Below are 25,310 nucleotides of genomic sequence, written 5' to 3' on the forward strand. Positions count from 1 at the left end.
CCCACTTTGTTTTTTTATATAACACCTTTTATTTTTAGTATAAGCACCTGAAGTTAACATAAAGCATTTCTCTAGTATGTCCTGCAAATAGTTACGACATGTTTTGGCTCAACTTTATGATAGTTAAAACAAAATTTTATTTTTCCTGATAGTCTGCATTTTGTTGCGTCAAGAATTTGTGCTGGTAATATGGGCCCCAAGGTAGTTTGAAATAAAAAGAATCAAAAATTTGAAAAAAATAATTTTATTTAATTTTTGTGTATAATGAAAGAAAGATTCACTCTGAACATTGTTAATTAGTCTACTTGTGGGATGATTTTCACAGCTTACGCCTAGTCTATTCACAATAGTCACACACATGAGCATCTTTTTACACGTTACAAGTGATCCTCTTTGAGCTGCAGATAATGCACCAACTTGCTTTTTCCCCTCAGGCCGATGACACAAGAAATTTTTCTTTGAACGACACTAAGACCTGACTCGTCTGCCGGCTGGGGTGGTCGAGCGGTTCTAGGCGCTACAGTCTGGAACCGCGCGACCGCTACGGTCGCAGGTTCGAATCCTGCCTCGGGAATGGATGTGTGTGATGTCCTTAGGTTAGTTAGGTTTAAGTAGTTCTAAGTTCTAGGGGACTGATGACCTCAGATGTTAAGTCCCATAGTGCTCAGAGCCATTTTTTGATTCGTCTACATTAAAAACTCTGTCTGCAGGATATTTGTAGTTACTGAACGCAGCTTCAAGGAAACTGAAGTAATTGTCGACAGCTTGTTTATTAAACTCATTAGCACGTGAAATCGAAGTTGCGGATGGCTTCAAAATAGACAGAATATTTTTGTGCCGTGACATAAAATGGTCAAACCAAGTTCGACCAGATGGATGAGGGATTTAATTTCTTGTGCAAAGCTGGTAGGCCATGCGCCTGACGTCATTTCTGGTATGGCTGTAGAATTTGGATTCCATAATGAGAGGATATTTAACCAGTTCGTCCTAAAGTCCCTGTGGTAAAACCGGTGGACGGCCCAGTTTAATATTAACTATTTCTTCGACCGGTTTATCGATTTGTGAAAGCCTTTGGAGCGTAGAACGAGGGACAGAGTACACTTTAACCGCTTTTTTCAACCCCATTTTTTTCTCTTTAATAGCTACAATAGCATTTGACATATTTGCTTTGTCCCACGATTGCCGTTTCGATTTTTTTGGTGGTACAAGATGTCTTCGAGGCATCTGAAACATAAAGAGTAGCAATATTTGTAAATGGTCCCATAAAATCTGATTGATTTTACGGGGCCCATAATACCAGCAGCAAAAAGGGCCCATATATCCACCCTCGCCACCTTGGGAAAAACGATTTTGCCTACGGTTAGTTTGGTTCGCAACCGACGTTAATTAATGTGAAACGGCATCCCAACAACAAGCCAAATACGTACCTTACCTTAGTTTTAGTAATAAGATGTTAGAAATTTGAGTTTTACTCAAACACTAACCTTTCAAACTTTTGATGACAGCGCAAAAATTCACAGCACAACTACTCACAAAGCTTGACAGCTACTACGTCTGCACATTCTACAGTGAAGTTTGGCAACTAGTTCTGGTAGCTCATGTGGTCTCCGCTAGAATTCATGGCCTGTACTTCCAAATATGTAGGGGCCCATTTTTCCACCTTTGGCTCTACTGTTGCCGCCGGTCTCTACTGGACCCCAGCGTGTGTCTGTGTGCCCGCGGCAGGTGCTGCTGCTGGAGGCCGGCATGGACGAGTCTGTGCTGACGGACATCCCCATCTTCGTGGGCTACTTCCAGCTGACCAACTACAACTGGGGCTACCGCGTGCAGCCGCAGCATGGCGCCTGCCTCGCCATGAGAGACCGCCGCTGCGAGTGGCCGCGCGGCAAGGCGCTGGGCGGCACCTCCGTCATCAACTACATGATCTACACCAGGGGCCACCCCGGCGACTACGACTCGTGGCGCGACATGGGCAACCCCGGCTGGGGCTACCGCGACGTGCTGCCCTACTTCAAGAAGTCCGAGAACGCCCGCCGGCTGCGCACCAAGGTGGGACCACCTACACTGCCCTTCCAAACAGTTCTCACACTTTTTACCAGAGGAAAAATGATCCTAACGGAGCACCAAAACGTGCGACTGTGTTCGTGTTTGTTTAAAAGAAAAGTGCTGTACGAGCTGCCGAATTCTATCTCCCGCAGCAACTTTAAAAATATCCCAAAAATTTTGCTTTGCCAACATATTCGCGCTTTTTTTAACACGCAACTCACCTCAAACTCCCCCACGTTCGTCTAACTGTAACTCACTCACACCCACTAGTCCATCGCTGTAAGTCGCTCATACCCGTCCACCTAGCTGTCCTTTCTCACTCACTCACTCAGCCCAACTCATTGTCATTATCCCCATGTGTGTCTTTGTCATAGTCCCGTGTGTGACACACCCACGGTGCCCTTCCTTCTGTCCTACTACTACAGCCAGCCTCCTCTCGCCGCCACTGCCTCCCTCTTGCTTTCTCTTACTGCTACTCTCTCACACCTTCCTTCGTACTGCTGTTGTCTCTTCTCACCGTCACTATCTCTCTATTCCTCGTTGCCACTGTCACCTGTTCAGTCTTTCATTATCACTGGCTCTCACCCACTTCCAATTTCTCCTTCTCGTAATTTCTCTCCCAGTGTCACTATTCCTTCTCTCTTTTCGTAGCACTGTTCTGTCACTGTCATCTGTGTTCCACTGCCACTCTGTTCCTCTGTTTCTCTCATAGTGCCATTGTGTTCTTCACTCTTTCTGTAACGCAGCTACTGTCTAGCATCTTCCAGTATTTATTACTTTTCCATCCCTTTGCCAGTGCCACTGTGTTCTTCCCTCTCAGCATAATAAGGCGCGAATACGTTTGCTGCCAAAATTTGTGGGAAAAATTTTAAGCTGAGGAAGCTAGAATAAGATAGCCAGTACCCTACTTTACAGACAGAGTCTTTTACATAATCAGGAACATATCTGCCTTTTTGTGGTCGTATAGGAGAGTTTTTCCGCTCGTTCCCTTCTTTTCGCTGCTGCAGGTCGGCATGTAAGTATATGAAAAGTAATGTATTTGTAGATAGTTTACTTGTGTGAAACTGAAGTAACGCAAAACTAATTTAACACAACAGACCAGATTTTACGTGCAAAACAAAATTTACATGAGGTCGAGCACCCCAACATGGGGTTCTCATATGATAATGGAAACACTTTACTGCATGTTTCTCCGTGCTGTGACGCTTTGTTAACTATGTTTCCGCCTCACACAGTATTTCACGCGCGTATTTTACGTGTACAAGTAGCGTAAAGTCTACCTCTTGGAAACGGATTAAGTTATGAAGAATATTTTCAAGGTTGTTAGAGATTGGGATTTTAGGTACGTATCTTCAAAATTTCAGCCATTTGCTGTGCATAGCCATCTTGGAACCCTCGGCTGCGTTTTGTTCCGTTGGTGACGGCGGAAAATGTAGTAAAAAGAAACTTTCTGAGAAGTTTTTCGAGGTATGGCCCGTGACGTAATGGTGCTCCATAAGTCGCATCAAGCCCACTGTATACCGCATAAAATGTTAAAAGAATCGAGTGATTTGCTCCATTTGCGTAAGTGTGTAATATACTTTATCGTGTAGGATAACGACAGTAACACGATCTTTCTGTTTGGTATAACAATGGTCTCTAGTCCAGGGGCTATCCTAAACACTTGACCGTAGCTTTCAATCTCCAACAGAACGCGAGGTATGAGCATCGGAAAATCTTGTTTTTATGCGCGGCGTTTTGGAACATATGTCGCTTGCATACCGATTCCTGGCGTATAAGTGGCGTCAGCGGAGTAATTACGTTCGAGCTTGAACTAACAACTGTAAACAAAAGATGCGCATTCGACCAGGCAAGCGTGAGCACACAGTGTTATAGTCGCCGTGTCACGGACCGCGACGCGGCAGCGCACTGAACACTTGTCGATGCGCGCGCAGGACGCGGGCTTCCACGGCGAGGACGGCCCGCTGGACGTGGAGACGCCGACGTTCCGCACGCCGCTGGTGGAGGCCTTCCTGGACGCGGCGGCCGAGGCGGGCTACCCGTCGCGCCGCGACTACAACGGCGCGCGCCACGACGTCTTCGGCTACGTGCAGTCCAACACGCGGCGCGGGTCGCGCTGCTCCGCCAACAAGGCGTTCGTGCGGCCGGCCGCGCAGCGCCCCAACCTGCACGTCGCGCTGCACGCGCACGTCGCCGGCGTCGACGTGGAGGCCGGCCGCGCCGCCGCCGTGCGCTTCCTGCGCGGGGGCCGCATGCTGCGCGTGCGCGCCAGGAAGGAGGTAACGCTCAACTCTGCTCTGCAGCTCCTCGTCCCTCACAGACGCTCCAGTCGCTTCCTGCCTCGAGTTCGACTGCCGAGCGCACATCCTCGGCGTGAGGCTTTGCTCTTTCGTGTCCTCCTCGCCCATACTTTCTTGGGACGGCCTCCGAATACACTTCCTACTGAATCGTAACAGAGGGAGTTTTTTTTAAAGTAGTTGTCGCTTCTCCTATGTGTCTATACCATCTATTGCGTTTGTGTGTAAATTTCTTGGTGATTAGTGTTCCTTCCATCCTACAGATTTCACAACCACGGATAGCAACAGTAAAACTCTGATAACGAGATTTCGACGAACTTACTAGGGTAAGAAGAAAAGACCAAGGTATATTCGCAGAGGCCGGCCGCTGTAGTCCAGCGGTTCTAGGCGCTTCAGTCGGGAACCACGCGGCTGCTACGGTCGCAGGTTCGAATCCTGCCTCGGGCATGGATGTGTGTGATGTCCTTAGGTTAGTTAGGTTTAAGTAGTTCTAAGGGTAGTGGACTCATGACCTCAAATGTTAAGTCCCATAGTCCTTAGAGCCATTTGAACCATTTCTATATTCGCAGATATCGCAAAACAACTATAACCGAATCAAGTTTAACAGAAGTTTAACTTATCAACGGTGCTTTGTATGTCCATCTACGTACAGGATGGTTGAAGGACTTTGGCTGTTAAGTATAAAATGTGAAATCAAAACCACCTTCAGCCGTCTATATTCCCAGTTTCGTTTTACTTATGCGACCAATTTCGGCGTTTCACTACGCTACCTACACGCCCCCTGACTCAAATCTACGAAGAATCCAACCTCATGTGCCATCGAAATAGGGCCAGCATTCAGTAACTGTTACACGGAGATTTCTTTCTTAACAACGCGATCCCCTCGTTCATCAATTGGTGAGTGCAGATTCCTTCATGAACAAAGGGGTACCGTTGTTAACGAACAAGTCTACGGATACCAGTTTCTAAATGCTGACCCCTATTCCGAATGCACACGAGGTTGCATTCCTGCTGTACATCGGTCAGGGAGCCTGAAGATGGCGTAGCGAAACTCCGAAACTGGTCGTATAAATAAAACAAAATTAGAAATATATACGGCTGAAGGCGTTCCTGATTTGACATTTTATTAACGGTGGTGGTCCCTTCCTGCACCATTTGTTTAAAATTGGGATACGGGGCCCTGAAATATCTGATCTGCACAAGACCATTCCCGATCACATAGTTTTAGTTCGGCGAGTTACTGCAAGGCCATGCCAATACTACACTTGAAGGGCCAAATAAACTAGTGCAGGCATCCGTATTCAAATACAGAGATATGCAAACAGGCGGAGTACGCCGCTGCGGTCGCAACGCCTATATACTGCTGCTACAATGTCAAGTTATCAAGATTTAAGTGAGTTTGAACATGGTGCTATAGTCGGCGCACGAGCGACGGGACATACCATCTCCGAGGTAGTGATGAAGTGGGGATTTTCCCGTACGTCCATTTCACGACTGTACCGTGTACCGGTAAAACATCAACCCGCCGACATCGCTCCGGCCGGAAAATGGTCCTGCATGAACGGGACCAACGACAACTGAAGAGAATCGTTCAACGTGACAGAAGTGCAACCCTTCCGCCTATTGCAGCAGATTTCAACGCTGCGTCATTAACAAGTGTCAGCGTGCGAACCATTCAACAAAACATCATCGATATGGGCTTTCGGAGACGAGGGCCCACTCATGCACCCTTGATGAATGCACGAAACAAAGCTTTACGCCTCGCCTGGACCCGTCAGCACCGACATTGGACTGTTGATGACTGGAAACATGTTGCCTGGTCGGACGAGTCTCGTTTCAAATTGTATCGAGCGTATGGACATGTGCGGGTATGGAGTCAACCTCATGAATCCATGGACCGTGCCTGTCAGCAGGGGACTGTTCAAGCTGCCGGAGGCTCTGTAATAGTGTGGGGCGCGTGCAGTTGGAGTGATATGGGAGCCCTGATACGTTTAGATACGACTGTGACAGGTGACATGTACTTAAGCTGACTGACTGATCAGTTGGTTCCATTCATGTACGTTGCGCATTCCGACGGACTTGAACAATTCCAGCAGGACAATGCGACACCCCACACGTCCATAATTGCTACAGAGTGGCTCCAGGAACCGTCTTCTGAGTTTAAATACTTCTGCTGGCCATCAAACTTCCCAGACATGAACATTATTTAGCATACCTGGGATGCCCTGCAACGTGCTGTTCATAAAAAATCTCCACCCGCTCGTACTCTTAAGGATTTATGGACAGCCGTGAAGGATTCATGGTGTCAGTTCCCTTCAGCACTACTTCAGACATAGTCGAGTGGAAGCTACGTCGTGCTGCGGCACTTCTGCGTGCTCGCTGCGACCCTGCACGATATTAGGCAGGTGTACCAGTTTCTTTGACTCTTCAGTGCATAATAACAGAATACTTAACCGGCAAGGAGCTACTCTTTTGTATTACTTCTCTACATAATCAAGGATCAGATTTTAGGTGTTTATTATGCCGGAAATGGTTGACTAATTTCCTCTGCTTCAAATTCTATCACCTGACGCGGCAGCCAGTCTGTGAGAGCATCTTCAAGTTCTTTGGCAGCATGAGGCTACGGGGCGTAGCTGAACTGCTTAGTCGACGAGTAGCTCACAACAGTGCAAGCAGAGCAATGGCAACAATAAACAAAGCAAATGTTGTATCTACAACAGCAATTGCCGAAGTTGACATTTGCATTTCCGCAAGATGAAGCAGTAGAATGTGTGGTGTCGTACACGGTCGTTGTACGGACAATGTTAATGAGGAGTACAATGATGGTACGTGCTTAAGAAGTGAAAGTTATACTGAAACAGATGTCGAGCCATGTAGTTCATCACACTTGTCGGACAGCGAGCCACAAATCCCGTCTCCAGTGAAACGTATTAAACGACAATCGTGCAAGGATCGACTACTAAATATAACATAGAAGATCATCTGCAGCATAATAAAAAAAATTATGAAGAGATTTCGAATAAGCACGCAGCGATATGATCGTAGCGCATAAGAAAAACTGCAGATATTCAAGTGAGGACAAGGCGTTTGCGCGCGCTTCAAGGAGGCTCCATACAATTTGCAGGATGTGCGTGATAGCGACCTACTACGTTATGCACATGAAATTGTCCGCGGCATAGATTACAGTGATTTCAAGCGAAGCAGTGGATGATTGCATAACTTCAAGCTGTGCTACAGAACTGGAAGACGGAAAGTACCGAAATTCCAAACAAAGCTGAAACTTGAAGATGCACAGCGAACGGCAGACTCGGCCCGAAAATTTATAGATGAGATAAACTTATCCCATCGTTGAGTAAGGAATTTGTTGTCAACTCCGACCAATCGGTTTTTGAAGAGGAAGTGGATACAAAAGGAACCCTGGAATTTAGAGGTACCAATAGAGGTGTATTAAGGTCAGATAACATCAATCCCTAACACAGTCGTATACAATTATGCCGACTGTTAATCTAGATGGTAAATTGGCTGGAAGGTTATTTATTGTGCTGCGAGAATTTAGAGGTGCTCTGCCCCCCTACGATTCTTTCTCGTGCACGTGATCTTGCAAGGCCAATAGGGAATATTTACGTCACAGGAAGCAAAAGCGGGGAAAATGGGCGTAAGAGAACTACAGCCATGGTATAAGCACCGCTTTTGACTAATAGCTGGGCGAGGTAACTTGCTTTTCCTTGATTTCTGGTCGTTGTATAAGAATCATACTCTTTTAGAGCAAACGATCCCTGCTGGAAAGTTTGTGACATTGCTGTTCATACTACCTGGAACCACTTGACACATTTAGCCTCTAGATGTTCGTTTTTTCCCGTGCCTATAAAACATATTATCGGACTATCCGCAGGTACGACTTGGAAGATACCCGTTTATACTGTCTGGCATTTGGTTGCACGCCATCACATTCCATCAGCTCTCCTCATTACGTTACACCGATAGGATTCTGTATGCGTTCTCTGACAGTGGACACATAGCTGAAACCCCTGGCACGGTTTGTAACTCCCAGGGAGTTCGCTTTCGATTTTGATGGTGATCAGTTTGGCGCGTCATTTTTCATTCGTTGTTCATGGTGCAAGTTAATGGTTGTTTTGAACATTTCTTAAATGTCAACGATGTCCATTTTGTGAAGTGTAGTACATTCGTCCTACAGAAGGTTAATGTCTGCACCTGCCGGACACTCATTTTCTGTCGCCCTCCTGAGGCGCCTGCTGAGTCATTAACAGCTGATGTTTTTCCTGTCATAGTCGTTAAGACAACACTTTCAAATGATCCTTACTAAAGACTAAACTTGCGACCTCGCACTCAAGAGGTCCCTTGTTAGTGTAAAAGTAGAGGGAGTTTCAAATGTGAGGCAGCTTGCTGCGACTCTAGGGGTCTTTGAGGGGGAGGAGCGGCGACGCATTACCTAATGCTGATTGGCGCTAAGCATCTCCAAATATACATCCGTCACTTTGTAAGAGGTCGGAAATATGTATTGTAATACACTGGACGCAAAATAAAAATGTATCAAGCAAATGTTATGTAGCTACAAGGGGGACATTTATCACGATTGCCATTCTTGAACACCATTATGTCTCTTTTAAATAGCACCCTATATTCTTTATTCGGCAAGCCACTTCCTCTGCACGAGAGCTGTTCAGTACCTGTCACTACGTATCATTCACGCAATCATGGCGTTATTAAACACGTGGAACAAAACTGATTATGGAATCTTCACGGGTTATCAGCCGAGTGACATCGTCTTCTAGTCGCAAAGTTTCAATGGATTGCGTATACATCATCTTCAGGCCTTCCATCTGCATGTGCACTTTAGCGTACCTCAAAATATGCTAAAATACACTCTTAACACTTCGTAAGACAGAGCGCAATTTATTACGGAGCCATCAAACGCGCCCTCTGTGTTAACGCACGTCACTGTGGTGCAAAGAGCGGTCTCACTGTTGTCTATAAGTATTCGTTACGTACTCTTAATTCCTGTACTACATTTTAAGTAGAGGTCCTGCATTCAAATTAATCAATTAAAATTTTGACGATGCGTAATATACGGCTTTCGTTGTGAAACCCAAGCGAAATTAATTAAGCTTTTTTTTACCAAATAGTTCTAAAAGTTGTCTTTGTAACGTCGGGGCGAAGGCATTCACTACCATTATTCCCCGAACGCTAGTTTAAGGTGAAATTCGTATTCCTTTGCCACCTGACAAAAACAGGCCAGTATCTTGTTCAGCTGAAACGTTCTTTACTAATTTGATTTGATGGAAGTGGGATTACTATTCAGATATTTCGTCTCGTTGGGTGCACGCCAGGACATCATGCACGTCCTAATTAACGTGACTTCCTCTGCAACGCATTACTCACAATTCCTTAAGCGACAATAAGGTAGCTCACACAAGCAAAGTTTATATCGTAATAGAAAACAACAACCAACGGAAATCCAAAGTTCGATCGAAATTGTAAAGGGCGGCACACGACAAAACATTAACGCCGTCCACAAGAAAAATAAATTTTTGTAAATAGATAATTTAGTCGTTAATGTTCCAGCGAAGAGTTTTTTTTTTATTTTGGCACTACAGCTTGCATTTCTTTGTCACACCCTGTCCAACGCAGAACAAAGGTGACCTTCCCGTCTAGCAGACAGAAAGAAATCCAGTGGCACTAGGTCCACGTCGTGTGAGGCTGTGCCATCAGTCCACGACATTTGGCCAGTTTCCTGACACGTTTTGTATTTAGCATGCGGCCTTGTGTTGTAATGTTTATTCACGTCTTTAGCCTGCAGAAGTGTTGAACGACAGACAATATCGTTCTTTGGCACCGGTCGCCCCACATTCAAGAGATGATACGAAACAGAAAAAAAACTCTTCAATTTCATAAGAATTCTGTGTAAAATGTAAATATTGCGGATTCTTTCGACATGGAAATCCTGTGTGGCTCCATTTTCATGGCTTCTCTTTTGTTCTAAGTATCTAAATTTGACGGTACAGTTTAATCACACGTAACATTCCAGCAGAGCACACAGGACGATACCGTCAAACTTTGCATAAAGCAGCAAATGTGTTCTTCCAGATGTGAATCGTCCGCCTGGTCGAAAGCCGTGAAACAAAGTCTTCTTTTCAACAACCGCCCCCCCCCCCCCTCCCCTCAGTAGTTCCATTCGCATTAACCAAGTCCCTTTACCTTCTTTTTTTGTTGCATGACCTCTCTCACGCGGAGATTCAACGTCGTTCCGAATTCACCAGCAATCGACGCGTTGCCATCGATTACGCCGGTTGGCACAGTACCTGCACGTGGCTACTTTGAGGTAATCTGTTTCAGTGGATTCACAGACCGGCAACAGCTTACAGTCAGTCGCTGCAGCTGGATTATCCCCGCATTCGAAGGGCTTTGCCATCATTTGACAATAGCTCAGTGTGTTGTACGGTCATCGTCGAATGTGGCTTACCTGAAACCAAAGGAAACAGTATGTTAGATACAGCTTCAGTGGTGAACGGTCAGTCTTATCTACAACATGTACCGCACTAGTGCTTACTGCTAAGGAGCAACTGTGGACTGTTGATTACTTTGCAGCGTACGGGGGTTTATTGTGCAATTATCGATATGTTGAAAAAATATCTATTGGTAGTCTTAGTCGACCATGAGTTGCTATCTGACTTAAGTTGGCTCTGTTTAAACGTGCGGTTATGCCCCCAGAATCATTTGCATCGAAATTACCATTACACTCTAATTATTAAACAAAAATATGGTGATTGCTAGCTACGAAATCAATAATGCGGTGATTAGCATATGATACCAAATTAGGATTTATTCAGAAAACAGGATGAGCAATATTTCTAGCCTAAGATGACAATACAATACACTCGCTAACCTAACTAGCCTATCATTGGCACAATGCATTCTCTTTTCCTAACTACTTAAGTCAACACTGAATCCGCAAGTGACTATTGCAGTTCTGCGTGAACGGACACAGACTCAGAGAGCGCCAGTCAAAGAGCTAGCGGAATATGAACTTATTTAGAATTACAGTGCCCTACTTTGTCTGATGATTGCTAATATCACCGTAAGTCTCCGTGATGATTACGACGGTCGGCCCAGCCAACATCGTGATGCCGTCTTTTCCGTGAGCGAGCTTGGCTTTAGTCTCCAACGTGGACGTGGTTTGCGCCCGTAAATTCCTGTACGTAAGTGTTCAATTCCGGAGTCCGTGACTAGTCAATACTCAAGTTACTTGCACATATGCCAAGAGTAGTTGGTCGACTCAAGTGCGCGGCAGCAAAGGTACACTTCAGATTGCATATGACCACCACAAGTTAGTACAAATCTGTTTCTCTCCTCAGAGGAACAGATAATGCTACGTGTGTGGAGTCGTATGTTCTAAACTATTCAGACTTGGAGAGTAACCACTGGACTCAATGCCGGTAACTTCTCCAACCTACTTCTCTCCACGCTCTCCAGGCAGGGCAGCCAGACACCGCGACTGCTCTCCTCCACAGCCGACCCCGGAGTCCTCCAGAGATTTTGCAAACCTGGCCGTTCTTCGCCGCATGGATCCGTGCGCGTTTGTACCCAACAATGACACACAATTCTCCCGCGGTTACTGTTGCCGCCAAACTTTTAACACGTATCTCTACGCGCTCTGCGCCAATCCCGTCACAGTCTTCCGTAAATTTTCCACTGTGGCGCGATATTGTCTTTCTCTCTTTCGCATATAGCTCCTTCTCGCTTCTTGTTGTGATGGCCCAGCCTCTCCGAACGTCTTTGGTGGTCTGCAGTGCCAGCCGACAAAGGGGTCCGGCCGCGGCCATCCCGTTAGTTCGACATGACACAAACACCTTCCTTAGGGGTTCCGGCCGTGTTCCAGCCTCTGGGCCCGTCCCGTTAGTCTGACATGACACACACAACTTCCTTTTCTGTGTCCATTCTCTCCTACCGGTGGCCCTATTATCAATTATTATTTGGTGTATTAGTACTGATTTAGCATTATGTAAGGTGCAAAATCTGCTACCTTACAACTTTAAGACCATTCTGTTTTATTTTCGCAAAACGCGTTATCTGTAGATTAAATCAAATAAAAAAAACTTTGTCGACAACCGTAACTTGTTTGTTTTAGAGATGGAACTTTACGTCGTCATCGCTTACTGGTTTCTGGTCAGATGTTTGAGTGCAACGAAATCAAGATTCCCTATAAATTACACAATGGGTTTTTGACCGAATTTTCATAGGCAAAGGATGAGTGGAAAATGGACAAAATAGTATCAAATTGAGCAGTATGGTGTCTGCTTTACATTAATCAAGATAATTAAGAAAAACTTGATTAGCGATTTCAGGAAAATTTGAAATATACTGACGGAAAAAAACCGCATAACCAAGAAGGACTTGTGCGTCGTAAACGGAAGTTGGTAAGCGTGTTTCTACATCTGAAAGACTGTGTCTACTCTATTCTGCGCCAGACGCTTAAGAGAGTGGCACTAGCACAGCACCACTGCGAGGATGAAAGTCAGGTTTGCTTCAAGTATACCCTGTAACGGCCGAGAGCGTTTGTTACCTATGAGACTGGATATGCTGAGTTGATGCTAGTCAAGAATGCTTTTAAGGCTACGAAGACGCCATTATCAGCACCTCACTAGTTTGAACGAGGTCGTGTAACAGGACTACGAGAAGCGGCTGTTCGTTCTCTGGTGTTGCACAAAGACTTGGCAAGAATGTAGCAGCCGTACACGACTTCTGGCACCGCTGGGCACGAAAATGTACGGTGGCAAGAAGACCGGGCTCCGGACGCCCATGTGGCACTACAGAGACGGAAGGCTGTCTGCTTCGGCCTATGGATTTGACGCGTCGTACTGCATCTGCAACAGCAGTTCGAGCACCACAGTGGCTCAAAGACTTGTTACAAATCAGTTATTTCAAGGACAGCTCAGTGCCAGACGCCCTCTAGCGTGGATTCACTGACCCCACACCGCCGCCATTTGCCACTTCGGTGATGTCACGCACAGAGTTCACTGGAGCGCAGGGAGGAGATCTGCTGTGTTTTCTGATGAAAGCTGGTTCTGCCTCGGTCCAGTGATGGCCATGTGTTGGTTAGTAGAAATACAGCTGAGGACCTGCAACCAACCTGTCTGTGTGCCAGACACCCTGGACTTCACCTGGAGCTATGGTCTGGGGTGCGATTCCGTATAACAGAAGAAGCACTCTCGTGAATATCCCATGCACCGTGACTGCAAATTTGTCCGTCAGTCTCATGGTTCGACCTATTGTGCTGCCATTCATGAACAAATTTCAGGGTTTTCTTTTCCATCAGGATAATGGTCGTCCGCATATCGCTGCTGTAACCCAACATGCTCTTCAGAGTGTCGGCGTGTTGCCTTGGCCTGCTCGATCACCAGATCTGCCTCGAATCGAGCACATACGGGACAACACCTGTCAACAACTCTAGCATCATCCACAAACAGCATTAACCGTCCCTGTATTGACCGACCGAGTGCAACAGGCGTGGAAGGCCATCCCACAAACTGACATCCGGCGCCCGTACAACACAATGCGTGCATGCTTGCATTGAATATTCTAGCGTCTACATCAGTTATTAATATACCAGCATTTCACATCTGCAATGACTTACCTCGCGCTTACAAATGGAAAGAACTGCCTGTGAACTGCAATGTCCAAAATGTGTGCGTGAGTTCTTAAGAGACCAAACTACAGAGGTCATCGGTCCCTAGACTTACACACTACTTAAACCAACTTAAACTAACCTATGCTAAGAACAGACACTTCCATGCCCGAGGGAGGACTCTAACATCCGGCGGGGGAAGCCGTCCAGACCATGACAAGACGCCTTAGACCGCGCGGCTGAACTGCATGTTAATCACTTAAATATATTACCTGGACAAACGTATTCCCGAAATTTCATTACTCTATATTAACTATTTTTTGGTGCTGCAATTTTTTTCTGTCGGTGTATTTCACGAACAACTGCTCCTACATATGCAAATGAAGTGTCGAGAAGTTCGTCTGTTCAAGGTCTAGCTGCTTCCCGCGTAAAAAAAAAATTCCATTGGTGTAATGTTTTAACTGACACAATGGCTTCCTTCGGACCACGTAATGAAGTCAGTACATTTCGAGGGAAGACGCTAGGAAGCAAATAACGTGGCAAGAAGTACATCTTTCAGGTGTAGGTGTTTTGCGTACAAAAAGGTGCATTGGTGCGACATTTCACTTTTAAAATCGCTTCCCTCGAATAAAGTACCAAATTTAGTGGATTTCAAGAACAGCTTTATGACCAAAACTTCAAACTAAATTAAAAATTGAAAAAAAAAGTTGAATGGTTTGTGAAAATGTCAAATGTGTGTGAAATCTTATGGGACTTAACTGCTAAGGTCACCAGTCCCTAAGCTTACACACCACTTAACCTAAATTATCCTAAGGACAAACACACACACACACACACACACACACACACACACACACACACACACCCGAGGGAGGACTCGAACCTCCACCGGGACAGGCCGCACAGTCCATGTCTGCAGCGCCCTAGACCGCTCGGCTAATCCCGCACGGCAAATGTTTTGTGAAATAATTTGTCCACAAGTATGAAATGAAAGATATCAGAGAAACATTTGATGCGCCATTGGAAGGTGCTCGAAACCATCTGCAGTAATTGAGATGTCGACTGAGAATGCGCATTTTCTTTCCTGATACTTTAATGATTTTGTACTGAAAAAATGTTTAAGACCGGAGATTTGTCGAAACTTCGGGGATAGATGATGGAAGTGTGTGTAGGGCACAGGACAGCCATCTGTACGGTCTACGTACTCCACCAGAGAAATATCCTCTAGCACTCTTTAGAATTTTAAGTTAAGCACTGATATTTAAGTTATCAATCAGCGCCTCGTTTGCTGTACATGATATCGAATATCGTTCAAAGGAGCGTTGAATCTTTCTCTAACATGTTTTATTTCTTACTTTTCGGCAAATCATTTTGCAAAACTGCATTTTTCAAAAAAATGGCTCTGAGCACTATGGGACTTAACATCTGAGGTCATCAGTCCCCTAGAACTTAGAACTACTTAAACCTAACTAACCTAAGGACATCAAACACATCCATGCTCGAGGCAGGATTCGAACCTGCGACTGCAGCGGTCGCGCGGTTCCAGACTGAAGCACCTTTAACCGCACGACCACACCGGCCGGTTGCATTTTTTTTTCAACTTTTCCTGTCTATTACGTTATTTCTATTGACACTGCAGCAACTGCTGTCATTGGACCCAGTTATTAAGAAGAAAACTGAAGTGAAAACGTGAAGTATGAAATATACATTATCAGTCCACAATCATCCATCAAACTCACAACTTCCGAAATGAAGTTCGGTGTGAATATACAGCAAATGCTGCAACTAAGCGTAGTGTCAGCCGCCACATTGGCTTCTATCTTTGTACAGGTAGAAGTTACAGCCAAAAGTCGGTGCTGGTGAGGACAACATATCTTTCCGTTTTTCTGGTCATGCACATACAAATATGACTTGGCGTCCGTTTTAAAGTGTGAACAATGTACATACCATATTCGCGTGGCACTTTTAACTGTGTAGGATTTCACACTCTCCCTTCAATTCATCCACAACAGCATAAGTTCAACACAACACGGTACACTCTCTCATCACAGTTCGAGCAGAATTGGGTTCGGCATAACATTTCATTTCATGTGTATCGACGAGGAAATTCATTTTCAGAATTTTAAGTTTTGCATTTCAAGTTTTAAGTTTGTTGTTTGGTTATGTTCACTTAGTAAAAAAAAGGCATACATAGTAAAGCCATTATTTGTAAAAGTTCATTATGATCACTGTCTACTACCAGGAATTTGTTTCCTTTATTAACAAGAGACTAAGAACAAGTTGTTTCCCTTTTTCGGACATTTTCGGTCTGCTGAAGCACTTTAGCTCCAAGTGTTCGAAGACAGCGAGTTAATATACGCACCCTGATGCTGACAGCGGATCAAAGCCTGCGATTACCCCGTGAGGTCATTGATTTTCTTGTTGTGTCAACGAGGCGAAGTGGACGCCGGAAATTAAAGCGCACTGCGCCATTCGGGAGCGTGACGGAAGTTCATTTAAATTCGCAGAGGAGGTAAAAAGTGAATGGAGTAAATAGGAGGAGGGAGGTAACTGTTAAGCGTTCTATCTCAAAGTTCCGCCCTTATAGGTACTGTCTGAAAGGAACACTGATATAGACTGTTGAAACAATAATGCAGCCGCGACAGTCTGGCAAGGAAGACTTCTATACGGGAGGAATCATAATTATGACTTACGCTCTCCTGTATGTATGAGTAACTATTTTCGGTAAAGGAAACAGCCCACTCTCAAGACAGTGCTGCTATTAACAATAATCCATTTCTAGTACAGAAACGCACCCTCTTTTCTGCTGAATTATTACTGATGTTAACCATGTGCTAGTGTGTTCGGCGGTGCGCATCACATCTGACAATCTCTAGTGCGGTTTCTGTAAGTCGGCAGTACCCAGTCCGGCCAACTTTTCTATCGCTGTTCGACCGTTCGTCCGTCCGTCCTTGTCTCCTTGGCGGGGTGTGGTGGTATGCAAAGGTCATCAAATACATACTACACTCGCAAGAATATTGTAGCGTCAAACCGATCTCCAACCAGGGAAAATATCTCCAAGTACTGTCTCGATCTAGTAAACATGCAGTCCATATCCCCTACCATACCATACCATACCAAATCATCCCCTTTACATCTGCGAACCGAAGTCACTCTCTCAGAACTGATGTGCAATAGAGGGTCGTTTACCCCTACGCAAACGCCTTACTATTTCCGCTTTCTTGCTCGCATTTCTACAGATATCTTGTAACCTGTGCGTGACACAGTACTCGTTAAAGCCTGTACTACGGTAAGTGAGCGGGGTTCACCTTATGAGACAGGATTTTCGTATAGATATCGACCGCGTGTACCTGAATGGTGGCAAATCAGACTTACACCCACTCTGTAATAACAATGGTCCGTCAAGCAAGTTCGAAATGCAATTACACGTCAGGATGGACCAAAAGCAACACTGAAGATGCTGTCCATTTGATAATAATACGGTCGCCAGCCTAATTAGGCATTAACTGAGTTACTTCCCTGTACAAGTTGGTAGATATTCATGCAAAACAACAAGTAGTAACACTGCATAATATAGTAGAATTTTAGAACCAGAAAATCTATTGAACTGACAGTTTCACGTTCTGTACTGATATGGAAAAACCATGAATACATAACACTACACTATAATGTATACTACAAAACTTTATACTGTCTATTTATCTGATTAAAATCGGGCATAGGTTACCCTAGAAATTGCACTTTCGTGCCACACACAAAATGTAAATTTTAATAAAGATAAAACACTGATAAATTTTGACTTTTATATTGACTAACTTTTGCTGGTCAAACCAATTTAAAACACTTCAGAATTCAAATGAATGAGGGGGGGATCCCGAAACTGCTATGATCGCTGTATTAAAAAAAATGATTACTGAATTTATTATGCGTTCAAGATTTCCAGTATATAAGTTACTACTCTTTTTCCTCTTATTTACTGCTCATTTAAATACCTTTATATCTGTCTCGAAATAATTAAACTTCATTACTGTATCAATATGAAAGTTATCTTTGAACTTCGTTAGACCGTTGTTATTCATTTACTGGTTCACTAACAAAACATTTCTTTAAACACCATTCTAACATAGCTAGGTCTGCAAATAATTATTATTAACACAAAATTTTATTTTTGATTTCGGGACACTCGGATTGCACAATATTTGGAAAGGATCCTGTCTAGGTTAGTTGTGAGGATAATTAAATGATGGGAAAGTTCTGGTAAAATTTAGGTTATTATTGCACAGTTCACTCTCTGATCCATACGAATAAAGTACTAAAAGTTTCAACCTGTTAGTATAGATGCGGCGGTTGTCGGGCGGCGAGATGGCGAGGCACAGAGCACACATACAACAACCACAGCTAAGGCTCTTGCCATATCGGCACTTTAAATCTTCTTAGCGTCGCAGTACTTTTCCATTTAGAGCCTATGGAATTTTGCCATGTTGCGTGGCCGTTGGAACGGCATACCCGAGGCTCAGTGAAGCTACGTCTTCCAGAAGAGCCTCCTCGCTCCAGAAGGTGTTGCTCAGACCAGTGCCAAACTGCAACTACTACTACTGCTGAGCCCGTTGTGCCGTGTAGTGCCCGCGCGCATTTTCCCGCGCTCGCCTGCCATCCACCTTTTACCGCTCCCTTACAGACAGGCCGGGTATTCACCCGAGGTTTTGCATTCTACATATCCTAACACATTGCCTACGTATGGACCAGACGCACAGTTAGGATTTTAAACATCTAACAACGGTTTCAACATTTGTTACATTTCAATTCTATCACAATCTTGCTTGACATTTGACATAAACATTAATATTCACATTTAAACTCATTTACAGTTTTCTTAACATAATGGCATGAAACAAAAAAATTGAAATCAGAACATCAATTACACAAGTTTATCGAAAAATCACATGGAAAAAAAATTACTTATATGTACAATAGCACAGCGTCGTCGTTGTTACAATCTCCAGACTCGTCTATTATAAGAATAACCATATTTTCTCCATAATATTATACAATTTTCGCCGTACTTCTCGGTATCAGGCACACAGCAGTAGCCCCCCGATCGCTAACACGACACAATGCATAAGATGTAGACTGGAAATTATTTCACCACAAACCCCAAACTTTAGCGAGGTGCAGCGTGCTGTAAACCATTGAATAACTAGAAACAAATACAGTAAAATGATATTTGCACTCTCGAATACCGAAGTCGGTGACGTAACAGATTCCAGATGATCAATATTGTTTACAAACCAACTAGGGTCTTCCCCACGTCTAGAGAACAGGCAAACGTGTGTCCAGCACACCACAATCGATATCCCCTCAACTAAATAAAATCACCAAATGTGCAGAAGCAATCGACCGAACAACTTACATTGGAGGGAATAACGCCCCACCACAAGCGCACCATCTTCTCAAAGTTACACTTGATAACGAAAGCCGCCCAGCACATACTATTCGGTCGTCTAGAAGATGGTAAAGTTAACACTCCAAGAGGCATCTGCATTAGGAAGACTGCTACCACTAACGTGGGAACGCGAATCAATACCACCACGGACTTTTCATACCCGGACTCATTCCGGAAAACCAGTCGTATATATCTTTATCATTATACTTAAAATTAAATCTTACAATCGACGTCGCAACTGATCGGTATTGCCGGCCGTTGTGGCCGAGCGGTTCTAGGCGCCTCAGTCCGGAACCGCGCGACTGCTACGGTCGCAGGTTCGAATCCTGCCTCGGGCATGGATGTGTGTGATGTCTTTAGGTTGGTTAGGTTTAAGTAGTTCTAAGTTCTAGGGGACTGATGACTTCAGATGTTAAGTCCCATAGTGGTCAGAGCCATTTGAACCATTTTTGAACGGTATTCGAGAATGAGCGAAGTATCGGAAATACACCCTCTTGTTGGCTGTGGCTCTGGAAATCGCTGTACCTTCCTTACAACTAGACATACTCTTTCTTTCGCTATTACAGTACTCCAAGTCAAATCCATACACTCCCTACAACAGCACACAGACATTTCCTTTACACAAACACATATACTTTATAAACCTGATGCTCAAATGCGAACATATCACACACCCAGCACTAATACTAAGTATAACATTGCCTCGTCAATAACTGTATGCATACCATACCAAATAATACAGATCGAAAATCAACCATATCTGTGCGTGTCTCTTAAGTTGTTCTTTCGAGTCCTACCACTGAGCCCTTGACGTAATCTAGCGGATGTTAAAGAAAAAATCCCCATCCCAACAACTACTCCATGTTACTCTCACAATCAGTCATGGTTCTACAGGTGCGCCCAAGTATCCATGTTAAAACCTATAAGCGCTTTACGAATCGAGGTACGACATTACCTCTGAATTAGGCGGTGTTTTCTGGAAAAACCGTCACACTGTATTAAGAGCCAACGATGCAACCTCGCGATAAACTCAATGAACTTTGAAAGTCATTGAGCTAAGGAACGTGGTATGCAATCGCTATTTGCAGCTCCATCACACCGCACGCAACTACATATTTTATTAGTTATAGCAACGCATTCTGTCTCGAGACCATACCAGGTGTTCCGCGATATATTCGCTGAGTTATAGGCGATGACAGACAGTAGTAGTACATGGTGTGCTGATTGAGGTCCTAAGAAGAAAAATATACACCGACTTCTCAGATCTCTAGCCGTACGCTAGATTTTAGAAATTACATCCATTCAAACACATACTTGCATAGGCTCACACCCACAAGTGAATCATATTTCACGCACTCTCGTATCTGTAAACGAGTCAAAAAAATGGTTCAAATGGCTCTGAGCACTATGGGACTTAACATCTGTGGTCATAAGTCCCCTAGAACTTAGAACTGCTTACACCTAACTAACTTAAGGACCTCACACACATCCATGCCCGAGGCAGGATTCGAACCTGCGACCGTAGCGGTCGCGCGCTTCCAGACTGTAGCGCCTAGAACCTATCGGCCACTCCGGGAGGCAGACAGTGCCTTAACACACATACGGAACACGTAGCTGTATACGAGTAGAACGCAGGCTATGTCACGTGACTTATGCATCTACAATGACTGGTGCCTCAATAGACATACAGTATAATCCTGCCTCAATGGGAAGAAATCGACTGCCCCCTTATTCGCTTCGTTTAAATGTCTACGTTTTCCCGGACTCCTCCTGTTACAGCATACCTGGTCCCATATTCAAATTGCTTGGCGCGAACCAAAAGGTAAAGTCTTTGACCAAATTCCGCTCTATATTCGGTCAATATACAGGGTGTTACAAAAAGTTACGGCCAAACTTTCAGGAAACATTCCTCATACACAAAGAAAAGATGTTATGTCGACATGTGTCCGGAAACGCTTAATTTCCATGTTAGAGCTCATTTTAATTTCGTCAGTATGTACTGTACTTCCTCGATTCACCGCCAGTTGGCCCAATTGAAGGAAGGTAATGTTGACTTCGGTGCTTGTGTTGACATGCGACTCATTGCTCTACAGAACTAGCATCAAGCACATCAGTACGTAACATCAACAGGTTAGTGTTAATCACGAACGTGGTTTTGCAGTCAGTGCAATGTTTACAAATGCGGAGTTGGCAGATGCCCATTTGATGTATGGATTAGTACGGGGCAATAGCCGTGGCGCGGTACGTTTGTATCGAGACAGATTTCCAGAACGAAGGTGTCCAGACAGGGAGACGTTCGAAGCAATTGATCGGCGTCTTAGGGAGCACGGAACATTCCAGCCTATGACTCGCGACTGCGGAAGACCTAGAACGACAAGGACACCTGCAATGGACGAGGCAATTCTTCGTGCAGTTGACGATAACCCTAATGTCAGCGTCAGAGAAGTTGTTGCTGTACAAGATAACGTCGACCACGTCACTGTATGGGGAGTGCTACGGGTTGTTTCCGTACCATGTACAGCGTGTGCAGGCACTATCAGCAGCTGATTGGCCTCCACGGGTACACTTCTGCGAATGGTTCATCCAACAACGTGTCAATCCTCATTTCAGTGCAAATGTTCTCTTTACAGATGAGGCTTCATTACAACGTGATCAAATTGTAAATTTTCACATTTAACATGTGTGGGCTGACGAGAATCCGCACGCAGTTGTGCAATCCTGTCATCAACACAGATTTTCTGTGAACGTTATGGCAGGCATTGTTGGTGATGTCTCGATTGGGCCCCATGTTCTTCCACCTACGCTCAATGGAGCACGTTATCATGATTTCATACGGGATACTCTACCTGTGCTGCTAGAACATGTGCCTTTACAAGTACGACACACATGTGGTTCATGCACGATGGAGCTCTCGCACATTTCAGTCGAAGTGTTCGTACGCTTCTCGATAACAGATTCGGTGACCGATGGATTGGTAGAGGCGGACCAATTCCATGGCCTCCACGCTCTCCTGACCTCAACCCTCTTGACTTTCATTTATGGGGGCATTTGAAAGCTCTTGTCTACGCAACCACGGTACCAAATGTAGAGACTCTTCGTGCTCGTATTGTGGACGGCTGTGATACAATACGCCATTTTCTAGGGCTGCATCAGCGCATCAGGGATTCCATGCGACGGAGGGTGGATGCATGCATCCTCGCTAACGGAGGACGTTTTGAACATTTCCTGTAACAAAGTGTTTGAAGTCACGCTGGTACATTCTGTTGCTGTGTGTCTCCATTTCATGATTAATGTGATTTGAAGAGAAGTAATAAAATGAGCTCTAACATGGAAAGTAAGTGTTTCCGGACACATGTCCACATAACATATTTTCTTTCTTAGTGTGTGAGGAATGTTTCCTGAAAGTTTGGCCGTAACTTTTTGGAACACCCTGTATATCTACTCCCTCGTCACTTTTCGGAATCCTTTCGATTTGAGGTCAGATCTATACATGCGATCATGACATAACATCTCATTGTGTGTTCTAAAATAGATTGTGAATGCAGCACCGATGCCACCGCCTAGCCCAAATGCACTGATCGGGACGTGTAGTATATATAGCACTGCACTCGACTGTACCCAGTGACCTCCACATTCGGAGAGGATTTGCTCTGCTTTGTGTATGTCTGTGTATGTGCGCGCCTCGTGGCTCCTTTGTTAGCGCGGCGGCTGAGCATCCGTAGCGCACATCTGGGACGCCCACACCCGCAGGTGATCCTGTCGGCGGGCGCGCTCAACACGCCGCAGCTGCTGATGCTGTCCGGCATCGGTCCCGCGGAGCACCTGCGCTCGCTCGGCATCCCCGTGGTGGTGGACGCGCCCGGCGTGGGCGAGAACCTGCAGGAGCACGTCACCTACCTGGGGCTCACCTTCCTCGTCAACGACAGCGTCGCCTTCGTGGAGAGCCGCATGCAGCAGCCGGCCGTCATCCTGCAGTACCTCTTCAACGGCACCGGCCCGCTCACCGTGCCCGGCGGCGTCGAGGCCGTCGGCTACGTCCACACGCCGCTCCACGACGACCCGTGAGTACACCGCCGTCCCGAGTCTGCACGCGTCTCTTATCTTACCACGCCGCGTGGCCACGTCTCAGCCAGCCTATTTCTCTGGAGATTGAACTACTCCTAAGTAGATATCGGCACACTTTCCACGAGCACCGAACTTCTTAAACCCAGCTTGTTTGCACGTTCGTGAGTTCACGAACGTAGTAAACAGCAGAATTCAGGTTCATGCTGGGTAGTGTGTCTTGACTTCCAAAAACCTTTCAATACAATTCGACGCCATCGCCTAGTAATATAATTATCTGTCTGTTCAATTTTCCAGCATGAGAGTAAAGGAAGACTTTCCACCAAACAAAACAGCATGCCATTCTCAGCTGAGTGTGTATTGTGTGTATTGTATGTTAACCGGGGGCCTAGAAACAACGGAGAGGCTCCATCCTCGCCGCAGCCGCAGTGGTCCACAACCCCACAACCACTACCACAGTCCACACTTCACCCCACCAGCGTTATTGTGCTGTTCGGCCCACGGTGGACACCCCCCCCCCCCTCCCTCTCCCTCAGGGAACGTCTCACACCAGACGAGTGTAACCCTTATGACTGCGTGGTAGAGTAATGGTGGTGTACGCGTACGAGGAGATCTTGTTTGCGCAGCATTCGCCGACATAGTGTAGCTGAGGCGGAGTAAGGGGAACCAGCCCACATTCGCCGAGGCAGATTGAAGACCGACTAAAACTCATCCACAGACTGGCCGGCACACCGGACCTCGACACAAGTCCGCCGGGCGGATTCGTGCCGGGGACTCTGGCTCTGAGCACTTTGCGAATTAACATCTGTGGTCATCAGTCCCCTAGAACTTAGAACTACTTATACCTAACTAACCTAAGGACAGCACACACATCCATGCCCGAGGCAGGATTCGAACCTGCGACCGTAGCGGTCGCGCGGTTCCGGACTGTAGCACCTAGAACTGCTCGGCCACTCCAGCCGGCAGTGCGCCCTGTTATATGAACAGACGGAGCAAACAGAAACTCAGAGGAAGACAAGGGCATACATGTTTCCTCCATGAAGTGTTCCGCGCCGAACTAACCGTTCTCTAGCGTATGCTGAAATAAATCACTTTAAGCTAGCCGTTTATGGCCGCAACCAGCGCATAACATTATCAATTCTTATTTGCTTACCACCACGGGTCTTGAACTTTCGTCCATCATCTGCTGCCTTATTGTTCGTAACTCTAAGATAAATCACGTCTATACGCTGCAAAAAAAAAAAAAAAAAAAAAAAAAAAAAAAAAAAAAAAAAAAAAAAAAAAAAAAAGAGCACCCTAACTTGATTTATTGTAGCAGTCTGTCTGCTTTTGCAGATGTAGCTGGGTATATTATCCGGTGCTGCAATTTCAGGGTAACGATACTGAAGTCACAAATGTCCCAGTTAAAGTGCAACTCACCACTGAAGGCGAGGAAGTAGCGCAGAGCGCTGTAAGGACCCACTGTTTTAGTTGTAATACAATATCAAACAAAAAAATTAACTCATCCTTTTAAGGGGATCCGAACGTCAACAGGTAGAATTTTCACTCCATACACTGAAAACCCATTACTGATCTCTAAAACACATAACATTGTAGTTTTATGTCAACTCTGCATGACATGAAGTAAAACAGTATGTAGAAATTATATTCTTCTATGATAGTTTTATATTCTTCTATGATACTTTAATTATTACAACAATTTGCCAACAAGATCAATTTTGAATGCGCATTAATTTTTCGCTACTATTACCTGAGGCATAATTGTCTAATATCAAACTGACAGGCTTCTCTCAACATCCATAGAAATGTTTTATGCCTC

General features: G+C 45.1%; 1 protein-coding gene across 1 annotated transcript in view; it reads left to right on the forward strand.

Annotated features, from left to right (window-relative positions):
• The window catches only part of LOC124711479 (glucose dehydrogenase [FAD, quinone]-like), a 92,380-nt gene that overhangs the window by 38,185 nt on the left and 28,885 nt on the right, over nt 1–25,310 (forward strand). The window contains exons 4-6 of the mRNA XM_047241587.1: nt 1,726–2,049; nt 3,981–4,325; nt 23,180–23,490. Coding sequence (XP_047097543.1) covers nt 1,726–2,049; nt 3,981–4,325; nt 23,180–23,490 — 980 coding nt within the window. The remainder of the gene's footprint in view (nt 1–1,725; nt 2,050–3,980; nt 4,326–23,179; nt 23,491–25,310) is intronic.

Source organism: Schistocerca piceifrons, chromosome 8, assembly GCF_021461385.2.
Source record: "Schistocerca piceifrons isolate TAMUIC-IGC-003096 chromosome 8, iqSchPice1.1, whole genome shotgun sequence".
NCBI classification, from domain to species: Eukaryota; Metazoa; Arthropoda; class Insecta; order Orthoptera; family Acrididae; genus Schistocerca; species Schistocerca piceifrons.